Source organism: Suncus etruscus, chromosome 3 (genome assembly GCF_024139225.1).
Source record: "Suncus etruscus isolate mSunEtr1 chromosome 3, mSunEtr1.pri.cur, whole genome shotgun sequence".
In the NCBI taxonomy this organism is placed as follows: domain Eukaryota; kingdom Metazoa; phylum Chordata; class Mammalia; order Eulipotyphla; family Soricidae; genus Suncus; species Suncus etruscus.
In genome coordinates this window covers 15,022,501-15,044,577 of record NC_064850.1, presented here as the reverse complement: position 1 = coordinate 15,044,577, position 22,077 = coordinate 15,022,501, and the positions used below count along the sequence as shown (strand labels likewise).

The 22,077-nt window shown below is 38.9% G+C and overlaps 1 protein-coding gene across 1 annotated transcript in view; it reads right to left on the bottom strand.

Moving 5' to 3' along the window:
* PCNX1 (pecanex 1) overlaps positions 1 to 22,077 on the bottom strand; it is a 171,527-nt gene that overhangs the window by 103,429 nt on the left and 46,021 nt on the right. The window contains exons 3-5 of the mRNA XM_049770285.1: positions 12,154 to 12,259; positions 4,184 to 4,229; positions 2,838 to 2,927 (exon numbers count right to left, since the gene is read on the bottom strand). Of these exons, the coding sequence (XP_049626242.1) occupies positions 2,838 to 2,927; positions 4,184 to 4,229; positions 12,154 to 12,259 (242 nt within the window). The remainder of the gene's footprint in view (positions 1 to 2,837; positions 2,928 to 4,183; positions 4,230 to 12,153; positions 12,260 to 22,077) is intronic.

The window sequence follows — 22,077 nt, the reverse complement described above, 5'->3', positions numbered from 1 at the left end:
TACTGGGGTCAAAAAATAGTGCTTTTGGAGAGAGAAGCACAAATTAAAAAAATTTTTTTGGTTATGCTATTGTTTGTTGCCTGTTTTTTTTTTCCCATGGGTTTTCTTTTATGTGTGTGTGCTTTGTTTTATTTTTTTATTTCAGGACTCTTGTTATTCTGTGGTTGATATCTTTATTGCTGTGGTGCTTTTCGAGTTTTATGTTTGATTTTTTTTTTAATTTTTTTTAGTATTGTTGTTAGGTTTCTCCCCTTTTCCCTTTCTTCTCTTAAACTGATATTTATAGCCTCTAGAAGAACTCTTCCCATTTTTTGCTTGTTTGATTTTTGCCCCATTTTATTTATTTTTTATTCTTTTCTTCAAACAGAACCACATAATTTGAACCATCTTATTTCGCCTCACAAATTGAGGGAGAAATAATGGAGGGTACCAAGACCAGACAGTCATATGAACATTAAGTAGAAATAAAAAATAATGATCAGACATGCTAGACACAAAGGAGACCACTTATACTAGAAAGCCGAAGGTTAAAGGAGGGGGGTGTGGGATGCATGCTGGGAACATGGGTGGAGGGAGGACAACATTGGTGGTGAGAGTGACCCTGACTCAATGTCACTATGTACCTAAAAAATTACTGTGAAAGATTTGTAATCCACTTTGGTCAAAATAAAAATAAAAAAAAAAATGCTTTTGGGTGTTTGCCCCAAAAAACAAAGAAATTCTAAATTAATTAGAGACGGAGTCTCTTTTGCTTGGAAACTGTGGATAAAACTGACTGTGCTGGCGCCTTAAGCATGGCAGCCATTTTGAGGCTTCCTCATGCTGGCTCCAGCCTGGGAACTTTGATTGTCCCTGGCATTCATCGCCCCAGGGCTCACTCCTTCTGTGGTGAGCCTTCCCTCCACAAGGGATGGAAGCAGAGGAGTGCAGCTGCTCTGCCTCCAGGCTGCACACTCCACCTAGCCAATGAATACCACCACAACACATAAAAAACCCACAATACAACCATGGCAATGGGGAAACTACGCAGACCAACATCAGGCATAGAGAATGAGGATGGCAACTCTGATGACCCAACAACGGCCAACCACCTAGTTAGTCTTTCAGATATGGAGTTTAGAGAAGAAATATGGAGGATATTCACAGAACTCTAAGAAAGTATAGAACAGAACACTAGTAAGAATCAAGAGAATATGAAGATAGAAATCAGAAAACTGAGCCTGGAGAGAGAGCACAACAGCTTTGCCTTGCAAGCAAAGGTGGTTGGTTCGAATTCCGGTATCCCATATGGTCCCCCGTGCCTGCCAGGAGCTATTTCTGAGCAGACAGCCAGGAGTAACCCCTGAGCACTGCCAGGTGTGGCCCAAAAACCACAAAAAAAAAAAAAAAAAAAAAAAAAGAAATAAAGGAAAGAAAGGAAAGAAAGGAAAGAAAGAAAGAAAGGGAGAGAGGGAGCGAGGGGGAGAGAAAGAAAGAAAGAAAGAAAGAAAGAAAGAAAGAAAGAAAGAAAGAAAGAAAGAAAGAAAGAAAGAAAGAAAGAAAGAAAGAAAGAAAGAAAGAAAGAAAGAAAGAAAGAAAGAAAGAAAGAAAGAAAGAAAGAAAGAAAGAAAGAAAGAAAGAAAGAAATCAGAAAACTCGGAACTGAAATATCAGGTCAAATAACAGGTCTGAAAAACTCAGTAAACAAATTGAAAGACTCAATGGATAAGCTCTCCCACAGGGTAACAGCAGCTGAGGATAGAATTAGTGTGTTGGAAGATGAGAAGCATAACAACTCCATACAGCAGAAGAGATTGGAAAAAAAAGCCTTAAAGATAATGATCAGACAATGGAAAAATTACACAAAGAATATGAAAAAAAATAAAAATAAAAATAAAAAAGGGGGACTAGAGATAAATGGAGATGGGGTGTTTGCCTTTCATGCAGAAGATCATTAGCTCGAATCCCAGCGTCCCATGTGGTCCCCTGAGCCTGCCAGGAGCGATTTTTGAGCGGAGAGCCAGGAGTAACCCCTGAGCGAAGCCAGGTGGGACCCAAAAACCAAATAAATAAATAAAATAAAGAATATGAACAGATGAAAATAAAAGTCTTTGATAAGCTCAACAGAAACAACTTAAAAGTCATTGAAGTCCCAGAGACTCAAGAAGAAAATTTCCAGGAAGAATCAACAGTCAAGAACATCATCACAGAGAAACTACCAGAGCTAAAGAATACATATGGCCAAATCCTGCATGCCCGAAGAGTACCAGCTAAAAGGGACCTCAGAAAAAATGCCCCAAAACACATCCTAGTCACAATGATGAAACCCACAGATAGAGATAGAATACTGAAAGCAGGGGGCGGTGGCGCTAAAGGTAAGGTGCCTGCCTTGCCTGCTCTAGCCTTGGACGGACCGCGGTTTGATCCCCCGGTGTCCCATATGGTCCCCCAAGCCAGGAGCAACTTCTGAGCACATAGCCAGGAGTAACCCCTGAGCGTTACCGGGTGTGGCCCAAAAACCAAAAAAAAAAAAAAAAAAGAATACTGAAAGCAGCAAGATCAAAAAGGAAAATTACATTCAAGGGAGCATCCTTGAGATTTACAGCAGACCTGTCAACAGAAACACTCAAGGACAGAAGGCAGTGGTGGGATATAGTGACAAAACTCAATAAAATAAATGCTTCGCCTAGAATACTGCACCCAGCCTGACTCACTTTCAGGTTTGAAGGAAGTATACATGGCTTCACAAATAAACAACAGCTAAATTAATTAGAGACTTCTGTCAAAATATGAGCGGCATAGGAGCAGCACAAACTTATACTAGTCACAATATATAATGTCATGAAATATATGCTTACCTTGATCCTCACTTCCTTCCTTACAAAGACTAGAACTCTGGCCCAGACTCAAACTAATATCATCAGAAGTCTTAGCAGTGTCTGTATCCCCTACAAAGAGAAATATATGAAGGCATTATATTTAAGGAAAGGTCATACAGTATGGAACAACAAGGACAAACATCTAGGAATATAATAGAAATCTACCAACCGCAGCAGTTTTAGAAGGTGCTCTTAACAAAACAAAGTATTATAAATTATTAGACCACATAATTTTTTGTCACAATACTACAAATGAGGCTATTCTTTTTTTTTTGGTTTTTGGGTCATACCCGGCAGTGCTCAGGGGTTACGCCTGTCTCTACACTCAGAAATCGCTCCTGGCAGGCTTGGGGTACCATATGGGATGTCGGGATGCGAACCACTGACCTGCATGCAAGGCAAATGCCTTACCTCCATGCTATCTCTCTGGCCCCACGGCTATTCTTTATAATGAGACAATTTTAAAAAAGAAATGCAACTTACATAATAATAGTTTGAAAGAGTAAAAATTCCTTTTCCGGGGCCGGGCGGTGGCGCTAGAGGTAAGGTGCCTGCCTTACCTGCGCTAGCCTTGGACGAACCGCGGTTCGATCCCCCGGCGACCCATATGGTCCCCCCAAGCCAGGAGCAACTTCTGAGCGCATAGCCAGGAGTAACCCCTGAGCATCACCGGGTGTGGCCCAAAAACCAAAAAAAAAAAAAAAAAAATTCCTTTTCCATCCTCAGAAACTTAGAAAGTTGAAAAACTTGGTAAAATACTATAAATCTGTCTGACACAGATTTATTGAATAGTGGTAATTTATAGAATGAAATGTATAGGGAATATTTTATTTATTTGCACCCCAAGGTTTACGCAAAAAAAATTACAGTTTTCTATGATCCTTCTGAAACTCATTAAGGCACTTTTCCTCAACTAAGTTTATTATAGATCCAAACTTAGCATTCAAGCAATATTATACAACAGGTGAAATACTTGTGTGAAATTTGGATGATGAAAGAATATGATGTAAGTCAAGTGATCTTTAGGGAAAAAAAATACTTTTAGAAGCTGAAGCAATCATACAAGGGCAGGGTGTTTGCCTTGCAAGTGGCCCATTCAGATTCAATTCCCACAATCCTATGTTTCCCCAAACCTGCCTGGACAGATCCCTGAGCACTGAGCACTAAGCACTGCTGACCCAAAATCAAAAAACTAAAAGAAAAATACTTTTAATAAAGTAATTCCAAGTGATTATTTTCATTACATGTGTGTATACTGTACTCAGTTATCTTTTTCTACAACCCTCAATGAAATGGAAATCAAAAGCAACTTTCAAATGATCTACCTTTAATAGTGGCAGCTGTTCCCAGACGAGAGGAACCAGATCCAATCTGTAACCAAAGAATAAAGCTGGTCAGTAAGAATTAGCAAAACTGGGGCCGGGAAGGTGGCGCTACAGGTTAGGTGTCTGCCTTGCAAGCGGATGGACCGCGGTTCGATCCCCCGGTGTCCCATATGGTCCTCCCAAGCCAGGGGTGATTTCTGAGCACATAGCCAGGAGTAACCCCTGAGCGTCAAACGGGTGTGGCCCAAAAACCAAAAAAAAAAAAAAAAAAAGAATTAGCAAAACTATCATGTGATTTAAAGGTACCTGTTATTTTGATAAATATATAAATGCAGGCCAACAGCACATTACTTTATTTAATTAATGTAGTCAGTTCTCTTATAAGTTTAATTTTAGGCACTATGGTTTAGAATACTGTTTTTTTTTTTTGGGGGGGGGGGGTCACACCCGGCAGCAGTCAGGTGTTACTCTGGCTCTAAGCTCAGATATCGCTCCTGGCAGGCTCGGGGGGCCCTATGGGATGCCGGGATTCAAACTGCCGTCCTTCTGCATGCAAGGCAAACGCATTGCCTCCATGCTATCTTTCCGGCCCCTAGAATACTGTTAATGGTAGGATTTCATGCATGGCACATTCCTGCACCGGAGTCCACTGCCTTCCACCCCTGTACCAGGATCTTCGGATCTTCTCCATCTCCTGACTCTTCCATCCCCCTTCCTTGTTATCTTGCTGGATATGGAAAATGCTGCTTCCTCTATCGGAGGCATGCTGGGACACTGAATCCCTCACTAAGCTCAGGATAGATGGAACCCAGGGTCAGAATGTCTTCACATTGAAGCCATCCAGGCCATTTAATTACTAGCAGATTTTTTTTTAATATCACATGACCTGTTCATGGTATGAAGTAAAGGAGAATTATGTGTTGAGGATTTCTAAAATACATTTAAATTTGTCTGGACACATAACTAAAGATTTGGAAAACAAACCACAAAGAGCAACCAAAATCTTACTGTCAGGCTGTCAGTATATCAATATATATTTCCTGAATTCCAAACTAAACCCATTTGCCTCCTGCTATGACATATTTAAAACCAATCGAAAACTAAAGTACTCACTAAAAATTATGTTAACACAAACTATAAACCGAAAACCAAAATCTGCTGAGGTTTTTTTTTGGGGGGGGTTGTTTTTGTTGTTTTTTGTTTGTGTGGCCAAAAAGCCAAAATTTTAGCTTTTGGGCCACACCCGGCAGCACTCAGGAGTTACTCCTGGCTCATAGCTCGGAAATCGCTCCTGGCAGGCTAGAGGGACCATATGAGATGCTGGGAATCAAACCTGGGCCTGTCCTGGGTCTGCCACATGCAAGGCAAATGCCCTACCACTCTGCTATTTCTCTGGCCCCCTATTTCTCTGACCCCTGCTGAGTTTTTTTGTGCTTAGACTCATGATGGTCTAATACCTCCCTAAATTTTCATAGACATTATTTATTGTACTGCTAAAAATATTAAATAATACTATAACTTTTATGAAAACTTAGATAAAGCCAATATGAAACTGACTAATCAACAAATGTAAAGACCTGTACGCCTGTTTTCAAGGGATTCAAGAAGAAAACACGCTATGTTAGTATCTGAGAATAAAATTGAGACTATTCATATACTTTATACTTCACATCATTCAATATAAATAGGAATTCAAGAATTACTATATATAATAGGAATATACAAATCACAGTAAAGCTTAGTATCAACTCTGAAAAACACAAAGGACTACTGATTTGTCTGGCTATTAAATAAATGTGTAGCACATATGCACAGGTGTGTGTGTGTATTCAAATACACTGAAATGTTTATATTTAAGTTGCTTATATTGGGCTGGAGAGACAGCTCAATAGACTGAACATATGCTTTCTACGCAGGAGGTCCTATTCAATCTCCAGTACCACATAGTCCTGTAAGCACAATCAGTGTGGGATGATCCCCATGCACAGAACCAAAGTTGGTTCTGAGCACCTTCAAGTGTGGATCAAACCCAAGTAAAAGAAAAGATAAAATTTATCTTATTCTATGTAAAAGTTAATGGCAGTGAAAAAAGAAGAAATGAGCATACATATACAGGTTTAAAATTACTAATAAATTCCTGATGTAGCCAATTTTAAACTTAGCTTTGTAATTTCCCCCTAAGACAGGAGTAGCGAACAGGATTTTTATCCTCACTCAAAATGGCAAAATGCAATATGTGTTTAGTATATTATTGTTCAAATGAGATGCTTTTGTGTGAGTGGTGTTTGTCTGTTTTGGCAGGTCACTGCATAGTGTGGCTCTCTGACTCTCACAGTTTAAAATTTTGGCTCTCTGTGTCGAACTTGTTCGCCACCCCTGCCCTAAGATATGCATTCTACTAACTGTAAACAGCTTTGCAGTTAGCGGGAGAGAAGGAGTGGACACCAGGCAGTGCTCTGGGGTCACTGCCAGCTCGATGCACTGGAATCACTCCAGGCAGGGCTGAGGGAATTATGAAGTGCTAGGGAATTCCTTACACGCCCAGCCCACTAAGCAATCTCTCCACTTCCCTCTCTCCCTCAAAAAAATTTTACTACAAGCCAAGCTTCACTTTTAGTACTAAGGAGATAGCCCAAAGAGCTGGAGCACGTGCGTACAGGAGCTCTGGGATCCCCAGCATAACATCGACCTCTGAACAAAGGGCTGAGAATAGCTCCCGTACACTAAATCGGAAGTAACCCACAAACACTTCAAGATATGGTCCAAAAACAAAACAAAATATTTAATGTTTAGCTTCTAGCTAGACAGGTTATAAATCTAACATTTGTTATATTTTAACTAGAATAATAAACACAAGACTTCAAATAGACATTTTTTTTCCTTTTGCTTTGTTTTGGGACCACACCTGCTGGCACTCAGGGGTTACTTCTGGCTCTGCACTCAGAAATTGCTCCTGGCAGGCTCGGGGGACCATGTGGGATGCCGAGAATCGAACCCAGGTCTATCCTAGCTTGGCCTCATGCAAGGCAAATGCCCTACTGCTGTACTATCTCACCAGCCCTAAATAGACATATTTTTTAAACAAGCAAAAATAACACCCTTCTAGGAATTTAAAATAATGTTTAAAAAAAATTTTCAATACGGGTCTGACAATTGTTTGCTCCCAAGTTCAAGTTGTACCCTTTTTCTTTCCTCATCAGGTATCCCTCTTTATTCTGGGGCTGGGCTTTCATCTTTTGACCTATGGGAAGTGGGCCCAGTTTCTGGTCTAGCTCTGGCCAATAATGATAAGAGAGAATCTGCTGGAGGCTTCAGGGAAAAGACCTTTCATGTCTGAAAAGATGACCAAAGACAAATTCTCCACCCCCACATTCCTTACTTTTCAATAGGTTCATGATTAAAGCTTCTGTGTTCATCCTGTAACCCTGAGAGAGAGAAAAAATTTCAAAAGAACTATGGAAATGTCAACCCACAGCCGGACATCACTGAGCTGCAGCACAAATGCCACAAAGCCACCTCCAGATGTAGGTGACAAACTCCCATTTCTTCAACTTACTTAATGAGTTCAGTCCTGTGATTTGCTCACATAAGCATTCTGAATGGACACAATGAATGGTCATATTTTAGACTGCATGCATTTTATACTATTTAACTTTCTTCTCCCGAAATGAAAGTCACGACTATTTACTTGTGAAACAACGGAGGATTGAGAACGCAAATTACAGTACGCACAGACACAGACACACACATATAAGAATGCAATGAATTCCCCCCCCAAATGTCACTGTAGAAAAACACTAATGGTCTTAGCATTCATGACACATTCAGTAAAGAAAATCAAATTCCAAACCGCATGCACAATATAATACCACTCTATTTAAATAAGTTTAATTTTATTATGAATGAGTAATTTTTTTCTTGTTGCTTTTCATAATTTGCTTTTTATTTCTCGTCCAGTGGTGGGGCTCGAATGCTGGGCCTCACAAACATAGGCAAGGAAAGTATTTTAGCACTAAGCTACACCCCAGCACCTATTTATTTTTAACAAATGCATTTTAAAGGAAAAAATATTAAATAAATTATTCAACACGCTTTTTACTTCATTAGTGTGTACACATTAAAAGGCATAGTGCTTCGTGAGTCTTGGGTTTGATCCCTAACATCACACGTGGTCCCTGAGAATATCAGGAGAAACTTCTGAGCATCTACACGTGTGCGACCCCTCCCTAATTAAAAATCTTAAATGACTGCTTAGACTAATACTACCTCTAACAATATATAAAAGTCTGACTCTATTTCACTTGAGCTTCCCTACTGAGTAACAGTAAAGTCAACTATTTCCTTTATTTAAAAATTATAAAACAAGGGGCCAGAGAGATAGCATGGAGGTAGGGCATTTGCCTTGCATACAGAAGGACGGTGGTTCAAATCCCGGCATCCCATATGGTCCCCGGAACCTGCCAGGAGCGATTTCTGAGCGTAGTGTGTGTGACCCAAAAACCAAAAAAAAAAAAAAAAAAAAAATTATAAAACAAAAATACTAAAGCCCACCAATAGAATAGCCTCCAATATTGGCCCATGTTTACTGACAAGTTGACATTTTTAAGGAAAATCAAATTAATCACCCTGAGAAAAGATGCTTACAACTACATTCTGGACAGGATTCCTTCCCTCAAACAAGCAGAGCCAGTTCTACTAGGCATGATGCTCAGGAAGAATTTCCAAACTGGCCACTGATGTGTCCTTTCACTTGTTCTACCACAAAAAAGGGGAGAGAGGTATGGTTTTCCAATATTGAGAAGATGTAGGCTTAGTCCCCAGGGTAATTGGACAATCCAACATTTGTTAGAAAGAAAGCAGCTACAGTTAATAAAGAACCAAAAACATGCAGACAAGGCCGGAGTGATAGCACGGTGGCAAGGCAAATGAGGATTCGGTTCCAGGTATCCCATAAGGTCCCAGAGCCTGCCAGGGGCGATTTCTGAGTGCAGAGCCAGGAGTAGCTCCTGAAAACCGCCGGGTGTGGCCCAAAACTAATCAAAACAATCAATCTATCAAGGAATAGTTTTAAAAAATCATTAACATGATTAACATGTTGATTAACATGTTAACAGTAATTAACATGTTAGCATCATTAACAGCTAATAAATGCACAAAGCATATATTAGACAATGGAGACAAAAGGAAAATTTACTATGTAGAGGCTTATAAACTTTCCAAACATTATCATTAACTAAAATAAAAGTGCTACATAAAAAGCCAAAAGTGTGTGCTCCATCTTTAAAGAAAAGAGGCAACAAACACCACAGGTCCTTGAAAAATATTGTGGAATAGGGAATGATTAAAATAAGACATAGACTGAGCCAGAAAATAGAGATAAATTTCTGGCACAGAAATTTGGAAGTGAGGGGGCCGGAGAGATAGCATGGAGGTAAGGCAGTTGCCTTTAATGCAGAAGGTTGGTGGTTTGAATCCTGGAATCCCATATAGTTCCCTGAGACTGTCAGGAGTGACTTCTGAGCATAGAGCCAGGAGTAGCCTCTGAGTGCTGCTGGGTATGACCCAAAAACCAAAAAAAAAAAAAAAAAAAGAAAAGAAAAGAAAAAGAAAAAGGAAAAGAAAAAGAGGGGCCGGGAAGGTGGCGCTAGAGGTAAGGTGTCTGCCTTGCAAGCGCTAGCGTAGGACGGACCACGGTTCGATCCCCCGGCGTCCCATATGGTCCCCCCAAGCCAGGGGCAATTTCTGAGCTCATAGCCAGGAGTAACCCCTGGGCATCAAACGGGTGTGACCCAAAAACCAAAAAAAAAAAGAAAAAGAAAAAGAAAAAGGAAAAGAAAAGAAAAGAAAAGAAAAGAAAAGAAAAGAAAAGAAAAGAAAAGAAAAGAAAAGAAAAGAAAAGAAAAGAAAAAAGAAAAAGAAAAGAGGGGCCGGCGAGGTGGCGCTATAGGTAAGGTGTCTGCCAAGGAAGCCAAGGAAGGACTGCGGTTTGATTCCCCCTGGCATCCCATATGGTCCCCCCAAGCCAGAGGCAATTTCTGAGCGCCTAGCCAGGAGTAATCCCTGAGCATCAAACAGGTGTGGCCCGAAAAACCAAAAAGAAAAAAAGAAAAAGAAAAGAAAAGAAATTTGGAAGAAGTGGAAAAGATAACTTCATCCCACAAACAGCACAATATAATACCAGAGAGACTGAAGGAGAAATATAGAAGGTGATAGAAGTCAGCTATTTACTTCTACGTAGAGAAAGGGTTTATATAATGACCACTAAAATCCACAGCTATCTAAAATTCAACTAAAGAACAATCTCTAAGATTCCCAAATCTTACGTTAAGAGAATTTTAGTAAGTCTGGCTGAGAAGGCAAACTCAAATAACTGGGACTTAGATTAGCGTGGGTGATGTTTAGGATAAAAGAAAATAGAGCAGAAAAGAACCAGCCGAGGTTAGGATGAGAATACAATAGAAGACTTTGGCCAACTTTTGAAATACTATTTTCAGAGTTACTATTTTAAATTCATAGGAAAAGTCACATGGCATAAAAACATTGGAAAACTAGCAAAAGAAAATTCATTTCATTCTTCAGGTTTTACCACTAACATCTTAAACACTGAGGTTTTGAGAAAGTAATTTTTCCCATATTTAAGCCAGGAAAAAACACAAACACTTCTCCAATATAGATGTGAAGATAAATGAGAGCATGCAAACTATAAACTAAATTTTTTAAATTAGGGCCCGGAGAGATAGCACAGTGGCATTTGCCTTACAAGCAGCCGATCCAGGACCTAAGGTGGTTGGTTCAAATCCCGGTGTCCCATATGGTCCCTCGTGCCTGCCAGGAGCTATTTCTGAACAGACAACCTGGAGTAACCCCTGAGCACCGCCGGGTGTGGCCCAAAAACCAAAAAAAAAAAGTTTTTAAATTAATTAATCTATTTATTTTGGACTGAAGCACTGTGAATGGCAAAGTTACTCATGACTGAATTTCAGGCATACAACATTCCAACGCCAATCCCATCACCACTGTCTATCTCTCTGAACCAATGTCCCTTTTCTTTCCTGCCCTGGAGTTGCCTCTATGTACAGCAGGTAGGCACTATTTTCTTTTTCTTTTTTTAGTTCCATCTTTTATTTTTTTTCTTTCAGGAACAGTGGTTTACAATGGTTACAGGTAGGTTATTCCTTGACCTCCTTTCAGCACCCAGTCCCATCCCTTTATCACTTCCCTCTTTCACTGTCACAGAGGTCCCTTCCGAGACTTATCCCTCAAGCTCCAGTGGCGGGCTTCCTACTAATAACCAGTTCTTCTAGTCTTCATTTCTACTGTCTTTGGGCATTCCTTTAAGTTTTTTATATCCTGCATATGTATGGGATCATTTTCTCTATTCCCCTCCATCTGACTCATTTCACTTAGCATAATATCCTTCAGATCCATCCATGTAGCAGCAAGTTGCATACTTCATCTTTTCTTATGACCAAGTAGTATTTCACTGTGTATATGTACCTTATCCAGTCATCTATTCTTGAGCACACGAGTTATTTCCAGATTTTTGTCTATTGTGAACGGTGCTGCAACGAACATAGAAGTGTAAATGTCTTTTCTACATTGTGTTCTGGAGTCCTTGGGAATGGAATGGAACTGCTGGAAGATATGGAATTTCAATGACTAGTTTTCTGATAAATATCCATATTGTTTTCCAAAACGGCTGGACCAGTCAATATTCCCAATAGCGTTGAATGAGGATTCCTTTTTGGAACCAAATTTCTTCTTTCTGTTTGTTTCTTTATTTTGGCGTCACAATGAACAGTGCTCAGAGCTTATTCCTGGCTCTCCCCGCAGGGATCACTACTAGCAGGCTCAGTTACCAAGGATTGTAACCTCTGAGCACTGTCCATTGTGGGCCCCCATCTCCCAAAAAAGAATAGATGAATCCATCATGTGAAGGAGGCAAGAGACTAGAGAAAACATGAGCCCACCTGATTGCTGGGATCTAAACCAGCGTAAGAATTTCTGGAACTGCAACCAACTGGGGGTGTGGCCTCTCGAATGAACTCAGACATTTCAATCCCTCCACCAGGATCACTGGGGGAAAAAAAGGAGAAAAAGAGAGCAAATGTTATTATTTTAACACCGATGACTTTTATTATTATTATTATTATTATTATTCATGTTTTTTCTTCAAAACTATGGCATCAGGTAATCGATAAATGGCAAAAAATAAAAAGAATTATATTCTCTTCTTATAGAATTGATCACTTATATCATTTTATAATCACTAATCATTTTCAACCTGCCTACATCCAATCCCATGAGAGAAGATAAACTTGATTATAACTACAGAACACTACATGCTGCATCTATTCTATGTGTCATACAACCTCTATGGCAACGAGATGATTTGACTTCTGCTTTAAAAGAGTAAAAGTAAACAGATAAATTAAAATATAGATAGTAATCAAACTTTACACTTCTTCATCCCACCAAGGGCACAGTCCAACTAAGTAAGATGACTGATGCGATGGGGATCGTGCAATATAATAATTGTCCAAGACAAGCTATTTTTATTTGTATTTTAAGTTAATGAAACTTAACTGGGCTGACAACAGATTTGAAAGAGCTGGGAACCATTTAGACATTTAGATTTGTGTGTTATCTTACAAGACATAAGCTATAAAAGTAAAATACTGTTAATTAGTACTAAGAACTATTAGACAAGAGAGGAATGCACATTGTGGGTTCAAGGACATGAGAAAGTTTGCATATATGTGGGGAAAAAAAATTCCAAAACTATGGGAGACTATGAGACCAAATTTCGATAAAAGTGTGTAGGAAAATGTATTGCATGGCACCCGCTTCAATATTTATCATTATAGCTGTTTGAATTCTAGTGAAATTTTGTAATTAATGGTCTCATAACTATCGTTTTTTGCCTAAGGGTTGTTCTAACTCTAGAACACTTACTACAGTTAACTAAGACCCAGTAATAAAATTTAGCTTTCTAACTTGCTGCCCATTTATAAAAATAAAACATTAAAATTCAGTTTCAAATCTGATAGCCAAATCAGCGTACAAATATCCATGTTTAAAAGTATAACATGTGCGTGCCTGTTTGTTGTTTGTTGTTGACCCGTATGGGGTATATAAGCCAGAATGAGAACTATTATCTCACAAAATCTTAAATATTTAGATGGCCATCACCATCATGAATTAATGTTGAAGAATAGCCAGCATACTAAATATACTATAGTTTTCCTATTGATATACTCTAAGTCAGATTCCAAAGAAATCAGGAGATGGAGATTAAGGTCATGTCTAAGCTATAAAACAAAATATTCAACCATGGAAAAGAGCAAAAACCCTCAGCTAGACTGTTTCTTTACATCAGTTTTATCGATCTATCACTGCTATGTGCTCAGAACCAAACTATGTAGACCACACAAGTCAGTGTATTAAAATTAGGCAACATCACAATAAATTTTATAATACATTAGAGCCTCAAGAACCAGAGCCAGAGTAAAGCAGGTAGGGCATTTGCCTTGCACGCAGCCAACCCAAATTTCATCCTTGGCATCCCACATGATCCCACAGAGCACTGCCGGGAGTAATTTCTTGGTGCAGAGCCAGGAATAAACCCATAGCATCGCTGCATATGCCCTCCCCAAATCACCCTCCTAAAAAACAAAACCCACCCCGCTGCATATGCCCTCCCCAAATCACCCTCCTAAAAAACAAAACCCATCCCTTTCAGGGGTCTCAAACTCGAGGCCCTCCATACAACATTTTGTGGCCCTGCCCTAGAGGAATCTTTTTTTGTTTTGTTTTGTTTTAGTTGTCTGGATCACAGCCCTCAATGTTCAAGGCTTTGCACTCAAGGATCATCCCGACTTTGCCTCTTGCGGCCCCCAGGTAAATTGAGTTTGAGACTCCTGCTTTAACTATTACCTCCTGACCTTTCCCATATACTCACACCTTTCACTCCCACTCCTAAGCAGTCATTCATCTACTTTCTGTTTCTATAAACTTTCTTATTGTAGATGTCTGATGTAATTAAAATCAGTCATCTGAGCTCATTTATAAATAAATGTTTATACTTGCTCCTTCATGACTAGCTTCTTTCACTTAGAACATTTTCAAAGTTCATCCAAATGTAGCATGACTGGTGCTGTGGCCAAGTAACATTCCATTCAGATAACCTTGTTTACCATTCACCAATTAGAAGACAATCTTGCCTAGTTTTATACATCGCTTCTGATACAGCAAGTCTAAATGATTATAATCTGTAAGTATATTATCAATGACAAATAAAAAGAACTATTTCAACAAATAACTATTTTAGTAAATAAAAAAGTAGTTCTTATATTCTAATCAGAAGGGCATGTGCTATTAGCCTTTTCTCAATAAATAGTCCCCAAAATCTAATATATAAATACTACTACCTCCACTTTAGAGATTAAAAAATTAAAAGTCAGGGGGCCAGAGTGATAGCACAGCGCTAGGGCGTTTGCCTCACATGCAGCCGACCAGGATGGGCCTACGTTCGACACCTGGCATCTCATATAGTCCCCCAAGACTGCAAGGAGCGATTGCTGAGCACAGAGCCAGGAAGTAACCTCTGAGCACCCCCAGGTATGACCCCAAAAGCAAAGAAAAAGAAAAAGGTTAAAAGTCAAACCATGTAGAGTTGGCCAAGATCAGAGAAGTGTGAACAAAGGACGTGAGCCATTGGAATCTGAAGTTGAGGTGGTCCAAGAGAAAAAAAATAAAATTTACTCAGCATCATCAATGCGTGATCATATTTTTTTCTTTCTAACACATACCAGAATGCTGTTATGATAGGCAAAAGAGACAAGCTAAGATTTGAAGGCCAGACCCATACCAGTCACTAAAGACCAGTCTAAGACTAAGACGCTGACTTTCAGACATAGGTCTTCTCTTTCCAGTTCAATATCACATTCTCATCTAGTTTAAACACATGCATAAGTCAATACTGTGGGGTAGCACATTCTTCAGTGTGTGGGGGGCCATCCTGTGCATGACAGATATGATAATTAGCATCTGTGACCTTTCGTCCACTAGAGGCCAGTATGCATTATCTGACTGTGAAAACACAAAGTCTTCAAATATAGCCAGTGGTCTCCTGGGAATGGGGGAGGCAAAACCACCTCCCAGCTAAGCAACAATAACCTAAAACTAATATTCAATGAGAAGGAAGAAAATATCAAAAGACCAGAAGAGATGAACAAACAAAAGAAAAAATGAACCATCTCTTTTCTAAAAAATCCTTTAGCAATGTGTATTTCTCCTCTACAAATTCATATATAGAACTTTTGATCAGCGACAGATGTCCTAAATGTAGCTAAACATATAAAACAGAAATGTAAGAAGTTTCTTTGTTAGTCAAACTTGAAGATTTTTGGCTATGAAGATTTCAGCAGATACCTGGAAAATATAATGGTTTACAATTCTCACAGAAGCAAAGAGGCTACTGCAGTAAGCAATACACCAAAATCTCTATCTTTATGCCTTAATTTCCCCATCTGTTAAAAAGAAAAAGCCAGGTACAGGGAAAGGCCAAAAAACAGAAGGGGTCTAATCTGAATTAATAAAAGAGGTTTCACCTAATGTTTATTAGAATTATAAACTGCTCAAGCTTAAATCAGAAACTTCACAGCACCATGGCAATACTAAATCTACAAAGCTAATTCTTAGTACCATGATATCCAAAAAAGTATGGAAAGATAAAATACCCCTACACAGAATAAATCTTGAAAAACTGTTTGGTTTAAAATTTACCTGCATACAGGATCTAAGGATCTCAGTTTACAATCTTGCTATCACTATTGCGACAAGAAAGAGAAAATACAGTCCATCTTCAGAATATTTATATGCGAATCCTAAAATTTATATGTTCATTTTCTATCCTGAAACATTAGACATACAATACGAAAATTAATGACTGATTCTTTCTCCAAGATTGATTTTAATAAGCATTTTGAGCTGCTGCACAAGAGCCAATGAGAACTATTAGTAGGCTCAAGGAAGTCCTACAAAACTCATTCATTCATGCAGCAAATTGGTAGCTATAATCTAAAAATCAGAAAGATAAGCTCTAGAAATAAAAAGTACTTATCTTCCCGTTAATTCAGAAAAGAAGCAGCAGCATAGGGAAAAAAAGAGAAAGAAGTCAAAGACAAATATCTTATGTGATGGTAAAACTTGAATACTCTCTTTAATAAAAACTAGGAAAAACAAGTATATATACCAATATTATTTCAATTCAACTATGTGCTAGTTTTCATGGCAAAGAGTAAGTTAAAAAAAAAAAAAAGAAAGAAAAGAAAACAAACTGGTGGGGAAAGAGGTCAACAGGCTAGAGTTGGCCCACGTTGGATCCCTAACTCCACAGTTCCCTGATACCCCCAAGCACTTGCAGGACTGCCCTCATAAGCACTGAACCAGAAATAAGTCCTGAGCTCTAGAGAGAGTTGCCAAAATAAATGATTAAAAAAAAAAAGAAGCATAAGATTAGAGAAAAAATATGACACTGCTATCATTTCTTGAAAAGCAAAAATTAACCTAAGGGCTGAAGCCCTACAATGGGTAGGGTGCTAGACTTGCCATGCAATTGACCTGGGTTCAATCCCCAGCATCCTATATGGTTCCCCCCCCCCCCAAGTACCACCAAAAGTCATTCCTGAGAGCAGTCAGGAGTAACCCCTCAACATCACTGGATGTGGTCCAAAAGCAAAACAAAATAAAGTAACCTGTACAATTTCATCATTTAAAAGGAAGTCTAGTAAGGTTCTTGGAACCTTAAAACTGATCCACCATTGAAAGGAGATAACAAAAAATAGCATAAAAATTTACAATAGCATAAAAATATTGAATGCATTGGCAAACTTAATAAAAGTTATGCAAGCATTTTATGGAGAAATTATAAATCTTATTAGAAGATGTTAAAGAAGATAAAATGTTGTAAAAATATTAATTCTCAGCAAGTGAATCTAAATATTCAATGTAATTCACCACAAAAGGCTAAGTTTTTACAGACTTCTTGCAGTCTGGCAAACTCTAAAGCTTATGTTAAAGAGCAACAATACTAACAGGGGTCCTCAAACTTTTTAAACAGGGGGCCAGTTCACTGTCCCTCAGACCACTGGAGGGTCTGACTATAGTAAAAACAAAACTTATGAACGAATTCTTATGCACACTGCATATATCTTATTTTGCAATGAAGAAACAAAACAGATACAAATACAATATGTGGCCCGTGGGCCATAGTTTGAGGACCACTAAAAAGACAAGGCAAGAGGTTTGCCACATAAGATACGAGAAGTTATGGGGGCTGGAGCGATAGCGCAGTAGTAGCACATTTGCTTTGCATGCAGTTGACCCAGGATGAAGCTGGGTTCAATCCCCAAGGTCCTATATGGTCCCCCAAGCCAGGAGCAATAATTTCTGAGCGCATAGCCAGGAGTAACCACTGAGTCACCGGGTATGGCTCAAAAATAAATATATATGAGAAGTTATGTTATAAATGTACAGTATTAGGAGTACATGTAACAGCATAAAAATAGTTGTAGATTAAAAACAATACAACAGCACATACCAGTAGTATGCCCACTCAGACAAGCACTACATATCACCAAGGAAAATAGTCCATTTACAATTACTGAATAAATCAGTTATTCATTTTTTAAGTCCTAAAACCCTAATTCAGAAATTAAAATAGTTTCAGAGAGGGCAGGAATGTGGCTCAAGTGATAGAGCACATGTAAAATGTCAAAACAAAGGAAAAAGAAAACTTTAAAAGAACTAAATAGGATAAAAATCCTTGTCGTTTCCATGGGAAATAATTTCTTTTTTTTTGTTTTTGTTTTTTCAGGCCACACCTATTTGATGCTAAGGGGTTACTCCTGGCTAAGAGTTCAGAAATTGCCCCTGGCTTGGGGGGGACCATATGGGATGCCGGGGGATCAAACCGCAGTCCTTCCTTGGCTAATGCTTACAAGACAGACACCTTACCTCTAGCGCCACCTCACCAGCACCAGGAAATAATTTCTTAAAAAAAGATAATTACCAAAAAAAAAAAAAAAACCCACCTGCAATTGCACTATATTTAAGAACACATGATTACCTTTAGGAAAACATAATGAGGTCACAAACTGGGAGAAAGTATCTAATCAATATTATCAATAAAGAAACAGTATCATAAACTTCTTAGGGAAAATACAGATTCGGTAATCAATAAGAAAAAGACAACCCAAGAGAAAACCAAGACAAAATATGAGCAGACACTAAAAAGAACAGAGCACCTAAAGGAACCATTTCTATAAGACGTTCACGGAGTCAAAGAGATAGTACATTAGGTAGGGCACTTGTGTTGCATTGAGTCACCCAAGTTTGACCTCCAGCACCACATTCTGTCCCAAAACTCCACCAGAATGGATTCCTGAGCAGAACCAGAAATAGACCCTGAGCACAGCCAGGGATGGCCCAAAAATTCAAAAAGAATCTTTAATTCAATCTCATTAGTAATCAGAAAGATAAACTAAAAGTCACATCAAGTCACATTTAACACTTAACTAAATGGAAAGTTTTAAAGGATACTAACATCATCGAATATTCAAGAGGATAGAAATAATAAAAGCAAACTTAAGTAACAGCGGTTGAGAAATTGCTAACGACTACGTAACAATGAAGAAAAGGAAAAAGTACTGAGTAGTAAATTAATAATACAAAATTCAAATTAATGGTCACTCTGAAAGAAAATAGAATGAAATAGAAAAAGAGTACATAAAGGTTATAAGGTATTTATATAAGATGTATCATACATATATAAAAATATGGAAGTACACAATTAAAAATCTCGGGGCCGGGCGGTGGCGCTAAAGTTAAGGTGCCTGCCTTGCCTGCGCTAGCCTTGGACGGACCGCAGTTCGATCCCCCGGTGTCCCATATGGTCCCCCAAGCCAGGAGCAACTTCTGAGCACATAGCCAGGAGTAACCCCTGAGCGTTACCGGGTGTGGCCCAAAAACAAAAACAAAAAAAAATCTCCAAATGATACACAAAAGTAATTCATTATACATACATATAGTTCACCATAAAAAATACTTAACCTCTGAAAAAATGGAAAATAAACAGAAGTACTTTAAAATATATTAATATCCATAAATAAGAAGTACTCATAATTACTGACCTCACAAAGTACTGGTTACCAGGCTGAGGAGATAGTTAAATCAGTAAGGAGATTGCCTTGCACACAACTGACCTGGATTCATCCCCATCACCATGTGTGATGCCCGAGTCCCACTAGGAGTGATCCCTGATCACAGAGCCAGAAATAAGTCCTAAGCACCACTGGATGTGACCCCCAAAATCCCAAGAATACAAAATACTAGTTACCACACATAATTTATGGTTCTGCTTTTCATAAACTCTCTGTAGTAATCCTAGATCAAACAATAACTATTAGTATTGCTTCACCATTCAAATGAGGAAGCCAAGAGATAAGAAGTTAAATAAGGGCCGGAGTGGTGGCGCAAGCAGCAAGGCATCTGCATTGCTCGAGTTATCCTAGGATGGACCATCGGTTTGATCCTCTGGCATCCCATATGATCGCCAAGCCAGGAGTGATTTCCGAGCGCATAGCAAGGAGTAACCCCTGAACGTCACTGGGTGTGCCCCCCCCCCAAAAAAAAAAAAGTACAATAATTTCCCAAAGGCAAAATAGTCAAGAACTCATTCATCAAGCTATGGCAGACTAAAGGCAAAGTCTGTTTGCTTATCCAAATGATAAGGACATGCATTTTCTGTTTTGTTTGTTTTTGTTTTTTTTCCCCTGGGTCACACCCGGCAGTGCTCAGGGGTCACTCCTGGCTCTATGCTCAGAAATCGCTCCTGGCAGGCTCAGGGGACCACATGGGATGCTGGGATTTGAACCACCAACCTTCTGCATGCAAGGCAAACACCTTACCTCCATGCTATCTCTCCGGCCCCGGAGATGCATTTTCTAATAGAGAAAAGAATCAAGGAATATGCAGAGCTCATTTTTTTTTTTTTTTTTGGTTTTTGGGCCACACCCGTTTGACGCTCAGGGGTTACTCCTGGCTATGTGCTCAGAAATCGCCCCTGGCTTGGGGGGATCATATGGGACGCCGGGGGGATCGAACCGCGGTCCTTCCTTGGCTAGCGCTTGCAAGGCAGACACCTTACCTCCAGCGCCACCTACCCGGCCCCTGGAGCTCATTTTTTAAGGAGCTAAACTTTGTGAGAATAAAAGACAAGCAAATAAAGTAAGTATGTATGTATATAAGTATGTACCCATATATACACACCATAGAAAGATGTCCCTAGATAAGAATTTTTATTTTAATGGTTGAGCTCTTTCCAAAATTAATCTATCACCAAAATTATAATGAAATTTTCTGAAAGGTAAGCACACAAGGCACACTACACCAAAAAAGGCAAATAAGACCAAACCAAGATACTACTTAAAGAGAAATACCGAAGAGAGAAACACACAGCTAAGTATTAATTGTATTAGAAAGTGACAAAAGAGGGCCGGAGGGATAGCACAGGGGTAGGGTGTTTGCCTTGCATGTGGTCAACCCGGTACAGACCCGAGTTTGATTCCCGGCATCTCACATGGTCACCAGAGCCTGCTAGTAGTGGTTTCTGAGAGCAGAGCCAGGAGTGACCCCTGAGTGCCATAAATGTGGCCCAAACACCTAAATGAATGAATGAATGAATGAATGAGTGTTTTTAAAAATAAAAGTGATAAAAGCAATATATAAGAAAACAAACATACGACGACAACAACAAAGATCTGATAAGGCAGGATAAATAAAACAGAAACTGACATAAGTTTATATAAGTATGCTGAATGAAAAGAACTTTTTCATCAATGGAAAAATCATTTACCTAATTGTGCTGTCACTAATAAATCTAAAAAATAATTAATCAAAATCTTTTCAGATTGACTACAGTATCAGTGTAAAAAATGATGAGAATACTTAAAGCAGGTATAGGTTATAATTTAGAGACACCAAAAAAAAAAACTTTAAAGTCTTATACAAAATAACCACTTAGAATAAACCACTAAAAATAGTGACATAAGGGGCCGGAGAGATAGCACAGTGGTAAGGCGTTTGCTTTGCATGCAGAAGGACGTTGGTTCGAGTGCCGGCATCATATGGTCTCCTGAGCCTACCAGGGGTGATTTCTGAGCATAGAGCCAGGAGTAACCCCTGAGTGCTGCTGGGTGTGACCCAAAAACAACAACAACAACAAAATAGTGGCATAACTGAGAAAAAACATTTGATACACAAATGAAGTTATTGTCCTTTATATTTTCTTCAATTCAACAGGAAAAAGGCTAACCACATAGGAAAATATATGATTTGCAAAGGAACACACATGGCAATACAAGAAAATACCTCTATTTTACTAATAAAAAACTGAACATTGAATGAGAAATCATAGTATTACCAAAAGATTTTCTGTTGTGAAAACTGAAAAAAAAAAAATCACGAAATCCTTAAATTGCTAGTTACAGCAAATAAAAAGTGAAAGTTTGGAACTTGGTACCACATATTAAAATTTCTGAAACAAGTATTTTAGCATTCTAGTAATTTTCCCTCTGCTAAGTAATAACAAAAATGTAATCATGTATGGCTGGACAGGAAATGTCTCATTGGCTGTAGACCCTGCCCTGAAAATGTGAGGCCTTCAGTTCAATCCTTACTACGCTGCATCCATCCTAGCAGCGCCACTGTTCAAGATTCGAGGTGTTTTAAGCACTTTCCCACCACACCACAACCAGATATGAGTGAGGAATGTAACCAAAAGATGTGTTTAACACTGTGGCCAGACACCCTCCTCCCCAGTAAGCACATCT